General features: G+C 42.3%; 1 protein-coding gene across 1 annotated transcript in view; it reads right to left on the bottom strand.

Moving 5' to 3' along the window:
• Positions 1 to 382: 382 nt before the first annotated feature.
• The window catches only part of LOC146962249 (A-type voltage-gated potassium channel KCND2-like), a 46603-nt gene continuing 34357 nt past the window's right edge, over positions 383 to 12628 (bottom strand). The window contains exons 3-6 of the mRNA XM_085769379.1: positions 8665 to 8827; positions 6607 to 6702; positions 5212 to 5450; positions 383 to 585 (exon numbers count right to left, since the gene is read on the bottom strand). Coding sequence (XP_085625505.1) covers positions 420 to 585; positions 5212 to 5450; positions 6607 to 6702; positions 8665 to 8827 — 664 coding nt within the window. The 3' untranslated portion in view covers positions 383 to 419. The remainder of the gene's footprint in view (positions 586 to 5211; positions 5451 to 6606; positions 6703 to 8664; positions 8828 to 12628) is intronic.

Genomic DNA, 12628 nt, shown 5'->3' with positions numbered 1-12628 from the left:
CACACACACACACACTGGACATGCTGAAGGTTTCCTGGTCCCTGAACGTCTCGTCACCGCGTTGAGCTATAGGCTAACAGTGTGGTTGTGCTAAGCTAGGCTAAAGGTGCTAACACGGCGACTTTGAGACTCAGGACGAACTTCAGCTCCGTCTGCGTCACAGCAGAGTAAAAACCTGGTGGAAGGAAACACGGAGACTTCCTCAGGTGAGTTAGCTTAGCTTAGCTTAGCTTAGCCTAGCATAGCTTAGCATAGCTTCATGTTTCAGCTCTCTGACATCACATGATGCAGCTGCGTCGCCGCCGCCGTCTGAGTCCGTGGTGGTGATGGCTGTCGACTTCCTGCTGAGTGGGAGAGTTGTGTGTCTGTGTGTTAGTGTGTCTGTCTGTGTGTGTGTGTTAGAGTGTGTGTTTGTGCGTCTAGAGCGCTGACACTCGGACGATGTTGGTCTGGGAGTAGTCGGTGGTCGGCTCGGGGGCGGGGGCGGGCGGCGCGGCGAGGCTGATGACGGCGGCCGTGACGTACGACTGCTGATCACAGTTGAGAGGAACCGTCTCGTCCGGCTGCGCGTTGAGGCTGGAGCGACTAGAAGAGGAGGAGATACAGATAATATACGTTAACTACACACACATTATTAACAAAAACACTGTTGAGCCGTTTTCCCACTAAAATTAGCAGGTCGACGCGGGTTTTTTAAACGCGGGTCGACCCATCTAACAATCGGCATTTGGCCCCTTTCCCATTGACCAAAATGAGCCGAGTCTGACCCCCCGCTGAGGGATCAGACAGAGCATAAACCAGTCGCCCCGCTCTCATCCGCGGTGCAAGAAACACACAGTCATGCCACAGCCGCCCGCCGCGGAGTGTCCGTCCGCCGAGGCAGACTCTCTGGCTGGCTGACCTGGAGCACCAGGACCGCGGAGGACAGAGAGTCTGCTGCGGCCGGATGACGGACGTCCGCGGCACAACACGTCAGTTAAACAGACTGTCGCTTCTTTTCTTTTCTTTTCTTTTTTTCAATTCAATTCAATTCAATTCACTTTATTAATCCCAAAAGAGGGAAATTTGTTTGTCCCAGCAGCACAATAAAAGCAAATACACAATATAAAAATAGACAGATAAATACTACCGGCACACACACACAACAGTCATTCATTAAAAATATGGTCAGCTAGACTGCCCAGGTCTGGAGGCTACATATGTGTTGTAAAGTCTGATGGCCTCAGGCAGAAAGGACGCACTGTAGCGCTCCCGTGCGCATTTTGGCTGCCGGAGTCTTTGGCTGTGGCAGCTCCTCAGGCCGTCCAGGGTGCTGTGGAGGGGGTGGGAGACATTATCCACGATGGATTTGATGGATAATGTCTCCCACCCCCTCCACAGCACCCTTTGGTCGTTTTTGGTCAGTGTTCTCTGATCCTTTGATCTCAGTCTCGGATGAGAGCAGAGCGGAGCAGAGCTTTGTTTTGGTGATATGAGACGCGACCGGCGCGATGACGTAGCGTCACGTAACGTTCAGTGTCATCACGTAAATTAGCGGGTTGACGCGGGTCTGGCGTTCCCACTGCAAGCCGAGCAGAGCCGAGCCGATTAAAGGCGATTTTAACCCGCGTCGCTTGCCGAGTCGTTTGCGTCGACGCGGCTCGGTGCCTTTCCCACTGCCACCAAAAGCCGATTGTTAGCGGGTTTAAACGGGTTTTTTGGCCAGTGGGAAAGGGGTATTGTTTAGGGATGTCACGATTACTTGTTTTCACAATTAAAGCAGAAGTAAGTGATATATTTGTGTTAATCTAAGTCTTAAATAGTTGTATCTTCCGACAGCAATCACTTCTATAGAGTGTTTGGTCTGAAACACGGGTCTGTCAGTCACTCTGCTCTGCTCTGAGCCCAGGAGAAAACTTTCCTTGTATCCTACAGTTTTTATCCAATGAGGAGAGAGAACGGCATGCAGGGCTGTGTGTGCAGCCAAGGAACGCCGTGAATGTGGTGACGTAGGGACGAGGACTGTTATGGTGCGTTCAAGGCAACTCGTAACTCGTGTTTTTCCGACCTGTGAAGTGGTACCAGTTCGATCTGGTACGACTTCACCGGTCAGAAGTTACGAGTGGCCGTTATAGTGACTTTCACAGGTAAAACAGGTCGGAGAAACACGAGTGGGTTGCCTGAAACGCTACAAAGTCGTAAGTCGTGACTTGAAGCTGTAATTTACGGTTTCAAAAGCCTGCCTGGAACGCAGCATTAGCCAAAACCACCGGATCGCTTACTTCTGCTTTAATTGATCGCAAAGATTCCTAAATACCGTCACTTTCCAAAAAAAGATCCCGTATGAACCGTGTCGGCGGATGTGCGCCAAAGTAAAGGTAAATGCACAGATACTGGTCCATTTCGTAACATTGAATTGGTAGGAATTTAAATGCTAGAGTGTCATTTGTATTAAAAAAGAAAAAAAAGATTAAAATTAACTTAAACATTTGGTATTGATGACACTTCCCCTGGCGGATTAATAATTGGTCATATTTTAATAGATATTTAAAATATTTTATAATTAGTAATGTATATTTCAACTATATTTGATTTTACACATTCATCGTGTTGTGAAATGAATGAATGCATGATAAATCGTGATAATCGTAATACCGTGATTATTTCTCTGACAATAATCGTACCAAGAAAATCTATAATCGTGACATCGCTACTGTTGTTAAAGGTCAACCTGCACATTCACCACGCTATGAGATAAAAACAGAACGTTACACTGCAAAAACTCAAAATCTTTCCAAGAATATTTGTCTTATTTCTTGTAAAAAATGTCTAATTTCTAGTCAAAACTAAACTCTTTTAGACTCATCACCTAAAAATGAACTTGTTTTTAGATAATTTTCATTTGTTTCAAACTACCAGCTGCCATTAGGCTTTTTAACTCACAGTAATCATGTGCATATGCCATTTAGCTTCTCTTAATATCTGTAATCATGTGACAGCGTCTCTCCCTCCTTTTTAAAAATCTTATTTTAGACTTTGCTGCTCTTATTCACTGACATAAGTTTGTAACGGGTTGTGCAATATTGTTGTTACTGTGTATTTTTGTGCATGATGCGTGTTTGTGGTCTTGTGTTGTCATCTGCTGCTGGTAACATTGTAATTTCCTGCAAAGGATTAATAAAGTATCTTTAACTTAACTTAATTTTCACTTGAAATAAGTAGAAAAATCTGCCAGTGAAAACAAGTTTTTTTTGTGCTTGTAATAAGAAAGAAAAACTTGCTCCATTATCAGATTTTTCTACTTATTTCAAGTGAAAATATGATTGAAAGAAGTAAAAACTGTCTAAAAACAAGCTACTTTTTAATGTGATGAGTCTTACTTTAAGTAGAATTAGATTTGTTTTGACTAGAAATAAGACAAATATTCTTGGTAAGATTTTGAGTTTTTGCAGTGCACCAGACAGAGTTGTTTTAGAGGGAAATTCATGCAAAACCGCTGATGCGCGTTGCCTTCAGGGACAGTTTTTCATCAACAGTCTCTGTATTTCCCTCTAAAACAACTCTGTGTGGTAACGTTGTGTTATTATCTCATAGCGTGGTGAATGTGCAGCTCACAACTTGTCCACCAGAGCGTTGTGGAGTTGTTGGATTGTGTATTTGATGAGTTTGATGAGGGAAACCAAGAGATAGTACTAAGGTAAGGAACCTACTCCTAAAACTTGGCAGGGATTATGACAATGGGCCAATTTGCCAAAATGTTGAACTACCCCTTTAAAGAACTTTAAATGGTAATCTTGTTTTGCAGTCTGAGTCTTTAGCCTCCAGCTGTCGTCCATGTTTAGAGAAAGTTCCCACAGCTGGACATACTCTGGATTCCTGCTGCCTCTCTACATGGGAATAGACGGTCACATGACCTCTGTTTATATTGTGTGTGTGTGTGTGTGTGTGTGTGTGTGTGTGTGTCTGTGTCTGTGTCTGTGTGTGTGTGTGTGTGTGTGTCTGTGTCTGTGTGTGTGTGTGTGTGTGTGTGTGTGTGTGCGTCACTTCACTTCTTCTATAAAAGGAACAGACGTCTTTGTTTCTAAACTCAGTTATTTCAACATGAATTGAAATTAAACTTGTGACGGTTTATATTTTCCTGCTCTCCGATTGGCCGACTGTTCAGGAAGCTCAGTCTTTGTTGATCTGCAGGTAACCATAGCAACGCGGCTGATAACTTTATCGACCAGAACCTGGACCTGGACCTCCTCAGACCTTCTCGTGGATCTCCAGGACTCTTCTGGATCTTCTTCAGGTCTCATGAAACCTGGTCCAGGAACTAACTTACGAACTAACGAACTCTGGACCAGAGGCTGACATTTTCTCGGGATTCCCGCGGGATTCGGGAGTCAATTTATTTTTAATCACGTGATTGGGACGTGACGGGAAAAAATGTAAACGAGAGTGAACGAGACCGAGAGTCAAAGCGTGACATTCAAAGAAGCACAAGCCACAAGCCAGGCAGTAGCTACGTTAAAGGGCAACTTCGGTTTTTTTCAACCTGGGTAGAGACTATTACGTTCATTTCTCCTTTCTAGTATGTTGTTGGACACTCGTAACTATCTGAGCCTGTCAGCTTGAAAGAAATGCAGGTTTATAGGGCGAACTTTGACGAGAGCCACTTGCCTGGTTGAAGAGCGTTAGCTGGGCTGCAGGCTGCCTGCCCGGCTCAATACTGCAGCCACCTCAATAAAAGTATCATCCATCACTCACATATACAGAAAAACATATGAAAACAGGGCCCAGGTTGAAAAAAACCGAAGTTGCCCTTTAAGAACCCGGATGGTTTCACTCAAACCGGTCCAAAAGTTCCGTGTGTGGACCGATGCAGCTACACTTCACACCCTCAGTGATCACTGTCGTGGCGACGTAGCGGAGTAGAACCGCTGTAAATCAACATACCGGCGTAATCTCCACCTCGTATCCGTGTCTGTCAACACAATCGTTTACATGACGACTGTGTTCTAAAATAGAAAAAACCAGGAACAGGACCAGATCGGTAGTGATTTATTCGGGATTTGAACGGGACAGGACTATTTTTTGACTTTGTCACTTTTTTGCGGGAGCGGGACGGGACGGGATTGAAAAATCACTCCCAAGTCAGCCTCTACTCTGAACCTCCTAAACCTGGACCCAGACCGGTGTGTGTGTGTGTTGTGTTGTGTTGTGTTGTGTTGTCTGGTCTGGTGGTACCTGTTGGCGTGGGGCCGGTCTCTGATCTGGATGGTGCTCAGCTCCTGGATGCTTCCCTGCAGACCCACACACATGTTGGAGTTGTGAACGCTGAAGGTTTTCCTCTTCCTGCGGGAGCAGCAGGAGCCGAGGCCGCCGGCCGACGAGGAGGAGGAGGAGGAGCAGCGGGACATCTGCTTCATCAGAGGAACCTCCCTGCAGCTCGAATCAAACGTCTTCTCGTCCACAAACTCATGGTTCTGAGGAGCAACGGGGACGTTACCACGGTTACTAGATAGTTCACTAAGACTAAAACCAAGGACTGAGGCAGATAACATCAGCTTAGTTGTAGTTTAAACTAAGACTAAGACTAAGACTAGATAAAAACTAAATGAAAACTACCGTACTGTCTGGACTATAGAGCCACCTGAGTAGAAGCTGCACCAGCTAAATGTTAAAATAAAATACATATCTAGGTTATATCTAGGTTACTGCTGCAGGTTTTCATGTTGTAACATGACATATTTCCACAGAAAGACAGTAGGAACTGTGACAGTCTGTTCTGGTGACGCTCCTCTCCTCCATGTGCATCTGTTTACAACGAAGCCGGTGAGAAATCAATAAATGGAGCGGTGGATAACGTTACATAGGGACAGTTCAACATTTTGGCAAATTGGCCCATTGCCATAATCGCTATAGTCATAGATAATAACACAACGTTACCAGACAGAGTTGTTTTAGAGGCAAATACAGAGACTGCTCGCTGAAAAACTGTCCCTGAAGGCAACGTGCATCAGCGGTTTTGCATGAATTTCCCTCTAAAACAACTCTGTGTGGTAACGTTGTGTTATTATCTCATAGCGTGGTGAATGTGCAGCTCACAACTTGTCCACCAGAGCGTTGTGGAGTTGTTGGATTGTGTATTTGATGAGTTTGATGAGGGAAACCAAAAAAAAATCCCATAATGAGCCTCCGTAGCGTAGCTCTGAGCAGCTCACGGCTCTGCTCCGCCGTTCTAAAAACAGCTTGCACCCACAATTAAAGGTAACGAACCTACTGCTATGACTATAGGGATTATGGCAATGGACCAATTTGCCAAAATGTTGAACTATCCCTTTACGGAGTGTGTTTGGTTTGCGGTGCGGGGAAAAAAGTAGCGGCTTATAGTCCGACATGTACGGTAGTCAAGTCCTCTAAAATAAAAACTAAACTAAAACTGATTCATCACTTGTTGAACTCACTGAAACGAAACCGAGATAAAAAAGAAAACTGAAAAACTAAATAAAAATAAAAATTATAACAACCTCGTGTGTGTGTGTGTGTGTGTGTGTGTGTGTGTGTGTGTGTGTGTGTGTGTGTGTGTGTGTGTGTGTGTGTGTGTGTGTGTGTGTGTGTGTGTGTGTGTGTGTGTCTCACCGTGGTCTTCTCCAGACAGTGCAGCAGGTGGTGGTGGTGAACCTCGAAGTGCGGGTTGGTGTCACACACCAGAGCTTGTCCTGCTTCCTTCGACGCCTTTAAAACACACACAGTCACATGACACAGAGTCACAACCAACAACACACACCTGGACGCTAGATTACGTTATATCTAGAGCAGTGTAAAAGAGAGTAAGGACAGCATTGGTCCAATGGCAGCGCCTCCTGGTGGAGGAATATGGGTTTTGCAAAAGAACTGACAACTCTGCATTGTTGGTGAATGAGCAGTGTGGTGTTTTCAATCATTTAAGGACATTTATAGATCACCCACGTTAATAGCATCATTGAGGATCCTTTACAGATAAACATTAACACATAGGAGAGTAAAAAAAACAGTTGTCTATATGAATGTTTCAATCTACATTTTATAATAAACAAATTATAAGTATAATCTGATATGACCAAGACACCTAAAAACTAAAACACGGCCGTTTTCATCAATTTACCAGCAAGTGGGCAACACACATACATTGGAGTGAATGGGTTTTCTGGGCGCTTTTGCAATATCCATATCCTGCCACTAGGGGCGCAAAACCCTTAAACCCTTAAACCCTTAAACCCTTAAACCCTTAAACCCTTAAACCCTTACCACGGGAGTCAATGGTGGTGTCCTTACTCTCTTTTACAGTGCTCTAGATGCTATATTACGCTATATCCTACTATGGCCACGCCCAGACCCGCCTTACTAGGCCTCTGATTGGCTCATCACGATGCCCTCTACTCTGCCGGTTGGGTTTAGGTGTGAAGAAGGGAGTGGTTAAAGGACAATTCTGGGTGAATCCAACTAGGGGCTGCATGTATGTTTCTATCATTTAGGTCTAAAAGAAGGAATGTGAAGATTTTCAGTTTAATGTCTCCTGTTTTGCGGTAGTTATGGTCTGTCCCCGCATCGCCACGGCAACGATGAATGGGAGCGGATTAAAGTTCTGCTGCTTAGGCTGTTTTCACCCACTTTTTCCACACACCTTTGTGTCGTCTCTACTGTTGTGGAGCGTGTGCAAACAAATATTGTCCAGTTTAACTCTGATTAATGCGTTTACATGCAGAAGAAAACTGATTTCCATCCCATCATCTGGTGTTTCAGTCGGATGAAGAGACAAACACATTCACATGAACTCCAGTCGTCCTGTTACAGTTCAGTTCAGTTCTTTTCAAGTGTCATGTAAACGTACTGACTGATTCAATTAAACACCAATAATCAATAATAACTGAAGGAACATGGACAGAGTCTCTGCTCCCTGTGTGTGTGTGTGTGTGTGTGAGTGTGTGTGTGTGTGTGTGTGTGTGTGGGGTCACTTCCTGTCCGTCCCCCTGAGACTTAAACAGAAGCTCAGAACCAGTCGAGACTACACTGTAAAAACTCTAAATCTTACCAAGAATATTTGTCTTATTTCTAGTCAAAACTAATCTCAAAGTTTATTTCTATAGCACATTTAAAAACAACCTTAGTTGCCCGAAGTGCTGAAATCTCATTCTACTTAAAATAAGACTCACCACATCAAAAAGTAGCTTGTTTTTAGACACTTTTTACTTCTTTCAAGCAGATTTTCACTTGAAATAAGTAGAAAAATCTGATAGTGGAGCAAGTTTTTCTTTCTTATAACAAGCACAAAAAACTTGCTTTCACTGGCAGATTTTTCTACTTATTTCAAGTGAAAATTAGTTTGAAACAAGTGAAAATGATCTAAAAACAAGTTCATTTGTAGGTGATGAGTCTTATTAAGTGGAAAGAGTTTAGTTTTGACTAGAAATGAGACAAATATTCTTGGAAAGATTTAGAGTTTTTGCAGTGCAGCACCTGGATCTGGACCAGAACCAGGTCTGAATCACAGCAGAGACAGAGACACTTCCTGTCTGAGGACGATGCTGTGCTGCCTCCTGCTGGACGCAACAGGTAACAACATGTTCTATGTGTGTGTGTGTGTGTGTGTGTGTGTGTGTGTGTGTGTGTGTGTGTGTGTGTGTGTGTGTGTGTGTGTGTGTGTGTGTGTGTGTAGACCTTCTGTGCTCGTCTCTTCTCAGCTCTCTGACTCTGGTGGTAGATGCGGCTGAAGTTGGACACGATGACGGGGACGGGCAGAGCGATGACCAAGACGCCGCTCAGCGAGCAGACCGAGCCCACGATCTTCCCCATGATCGTCTTTGGAACCATGTCACCGTACCTGGGGGGGGGGCAGAGGAGGGCGGAGCTTTAATACAGACTTAAAGCAGATATCAGTGGAATGTTTTTGTTAATATAAGTCCTAAATAGTCCTATTTTCCGTCAGCAATCACTTACATGAAGTATTTCAGCCTAAACACGAGTCTCTCCGTCACTCTGCTCTGCTGTAACCCGAGGAGAAAATTTTCCTTGTGGGATACAAGTGTTATCCAATGAGGGGAGAGAACGGCATGAAGGGCTGTGTGTGCAGCCAAGGGATGCGCGTGAATGTGGTGACGTAGCACGAGGACCAATTGATGCCTGACAAGGGCGGGGGCTGCTAACTCATGGTGCGTTCAAGGAAACTCGTACTTTGTGTTTTTCCTTCCTGTGAAGTCATACCAGTTCGATCTGGTACGAGTTCACGGGTCGGAAGTTACGAGTGGCCGTTATAGGGAACTTTCACAGACAACAGGACGGTAAAAACACGAGCTACGGGTTACCTGGAACGCTACCAAGTCGTAGTTGTGACTTGAAGCTGTAACTTACGGTTTCAAAAGCCTGCCTTGAACACAGCATTAGCCGAAACGGCCGTGCCGATGATATCTGCTTTAATACAGACGTACAGATTTTCTCCATTGCTAAGACACATTTCTGGAAAGCTGCTCTCTCTCATTTTCTCTAAACTGTGAACACAAACCCCAATTTTCAAGCTACATACAAGGAGCATGAGCAAGCAAAACTGTAAAATTTGAAGATGCAGGACAACATTCGGTCAGTCATCCCTTTCAGTGCTGGGTATAGTCTACACCTATTGAATTCTTTACCGCCAGAAATCAAATCCCAAACAGAACTAAAGATGTTTAGTGCTAAAGCTAAACATCGGCTTCAGCAGCAGCAGAAATGTGAACATTAACTTCTCTCAAGTCACTGTCAATACAGCATTTTACTAATGTTTAATGTATTTAATTTGTGCAACTTCTTAATCTAAACTTTGTAGCTGTGTTTATTGATTCATGATACCTATTCACTGTATTTGTATTATTGCACTTATTATATTCAGTATCTTTTATCCTTCTTCAGCCTGACCAGGGACAAAGACTGACCATTAGCTGAAGCTATAGACGTCTTGTATGCATCGCATTTTTCATTCTTTGTGGCAATGTTGTATCTATGTATCCTCCCTGTTAAATAAACATTAAAATAAAAATAAATTCACAAAACCCCAGACTCTTCTTGCAAAACCAAACTTTCACCTCAAAGCAGTTCAATAATCTGTGCCCAAAACTGAACTCTGTTGTCAAATCGTGCCCCGAGTCAATCAACATTACTGTAAAAACACTACTGAGCAGCCACTAAACACATAGACAAATAGAAAACACAAAGCTCAGCACATGAAGCTGTAGAAATAAATGATTAATGTTCACTGTAGGCTAAATGCATGTTGCAAAACAAAATCCTCTGCATTTAGCACTTGTATGCAGTAAGCCAACGTAAAAAATATAGAAATGAGAAGAGCATAACTCAGCCACAGCATCATTTCTCTGTACTGAGTCAACACACAGGACTTCATCCTGAACTGGCTTATATATGTTATGTTCCCTCACATCATTGGACACAAGTGTGATCAGTTTTGAGTTGTTGTGTTCAACCGGTGAAACTATGTATAAACTATGTGTATCTATGTATATTTATCTCATGATCTGCCATTTAGTTTCCAGAATTTTTTTGAAGTTTTCCTCAGATATTCATTTATATCAGACAAGACACTCAAAGGACTTCCACCTTCCTTTTTGTCAGACTTCATACAATCAACGCACTTTAAGGATAGAGGACAGAGGACCGTCCTTATGGAACAATCTACCTACATCACTGAAATCAATATCCGCTCTGGCTTTGTTCAAAAAACAACTGAAAAAATCATTTTTTAGTTAAGATTTGTAGCATTTCTGGATCTGTCAATTTGTAATTTAATTATTTTTTTCCTTTTTCATTATGTAAACTGTTTTTTGTTTTTTTATTAATTCAGTATCTTTCATTTTTCTATGTTAACTTGTCTTTCTTTTTTCCTTGTTTTTCTTTCTTTTCTGTTTTTTATGTTGTGAATTTCTGTGTTGTCTTCCTACTCTGAAGACCACCACTGTTGTTTTTCATAGGGGAGGTATTTTTATAAGCCTTCTTTGGCTTCTACCTCTCCTGCACAATGTTTAATTTTACTATTTTCATTGTTTATACAGGTTTTATAATGTGCAAATAAAAACTAACTAACTAACTAACTAAAACTTGTGTTTGACCTTTGCCCCCTGTGCTCAGCATTATGCAACACAGCTGCATCACAATGAAAATGTGTTGGTGAGTTGTTAAAGTCTAAACAGGTGAAAAGTGACTGGTTCAATCAGTGGATTCAGACAACTGGGTTTAGTGTTTTAGCAATTGAGAAAAACTGTAATTGTGGCGTTTAATACCGTGATTATAATTGTGAAAACAAGTAATTGTGACATCCCTAGTCGAAGCCAGATAAAGGTAAATGCACAGATACTGGTCCATTTACGTAACATTGAATTGGTAGGAATTTAAATGTTAGAGTGTCATTTGTATTAAAAAAGAAAAAAAAGATTAATATTAACTTAAACATTTGGTATAGAAGACAATCAATTGAATATTTCAAACACTTCCCCTAGGGGATTAATAATTGATCATATTTTAATAGATACTTAAAATATTTTTGTAAATATTGAGCAATGTCATTATATCTTGACTATATTTGATCTTACACACTGAACAGTACAGATGTGTGTGTGTGTGTGTGTGTGTGTGTGTTTCAGTCGGTGGCCACACGGTGGAGCCAGAGGACCATCACCACTTCTACTGCTCCACTGAGTTCATCTTCATGTTAAAGGGACAGTCCAACATTTATTCAGCTCCTCCTCTCACCATAATAATCCCTATAGTCACAGCAGCAGGTTCATCACCTTTAATCATCGGTGCATGTTGTGTTGAGATGGGCGGGGCAGAGACGTGAGCTGCTCAGTGAACACAATGTCCCTCATCAAACTCATCAAATACACAATCCAACAACTCCACAACGCTCTGGTGGACAAGTTGTGAGCTGCACATTCACCACGCTAGGAGGTAATCATGTAACATTAGAGACTGTTGGGGGTAACTTTTACTTCTCAGGTACTCGGGCTACGTGCAAGACACACTTTATATTCTTAAAATGAGTAATGTAATATGTGTTGAGTATTGTGCATTTCAAATACCACTTTATATGTACTATGCAATCGGGCAACCTGCAATATAATTACGCCCCTAACACTTTAACACTATTACACTCTGCTCTTTAATCAGCCTTTTGATATAATATCTAATTTTAGCATTTTAAATACTAGTGAAATACATATGGTCCCCTTTACCTCGGCCTTGGCCTGGATGTTTCTTGATCCACTGTACAGTTTGATTGTTTTTTGTCTTTTTTCTGTCCTATATTGTTTTCTCTCTCTGTAATTCCTCCTGCTCATACTGGCCATTAAGACTAATTGTTCCATTTGTTGTCACTGTTGTTTTATTAATCTTATGTTAACATCAACCTGCCGAAGGGACTAAAGATGGAAATTAGCTGTTGGCTACTGTATAAAAACCTTACATATTTACATGTATATGTCCATTTTTTCATTTCATTTCATTTTGATTTATTTCATTCATGGTTCTCACGTAGTTGCACATATACATTGTGTACACATTTTCACCATGAATGAAAAGGAGCAGGATGAAGAAAAGACTTATAATACCTGCCCCTCTCTGTTGTTACAAATTTCATTGG

The sequence above is a fragment of the Trachurus japonicus genome, chromosome 23 (assembly GCF_045865225.1).
Source record: "Trachurus japonicus isolate A0001 chromosome 23, Traja_1.0".
In the NCBI taxonomy this organism is placed as follows: Eukaryota; Metazoa; Chordata; class Actinopteri; order Carangiformes; family Carangidae; genus Trachurus; species Trachurus japonicus.
This window is presented reverse-complemented; position numbering and strand designations above follow the sequence as displayed.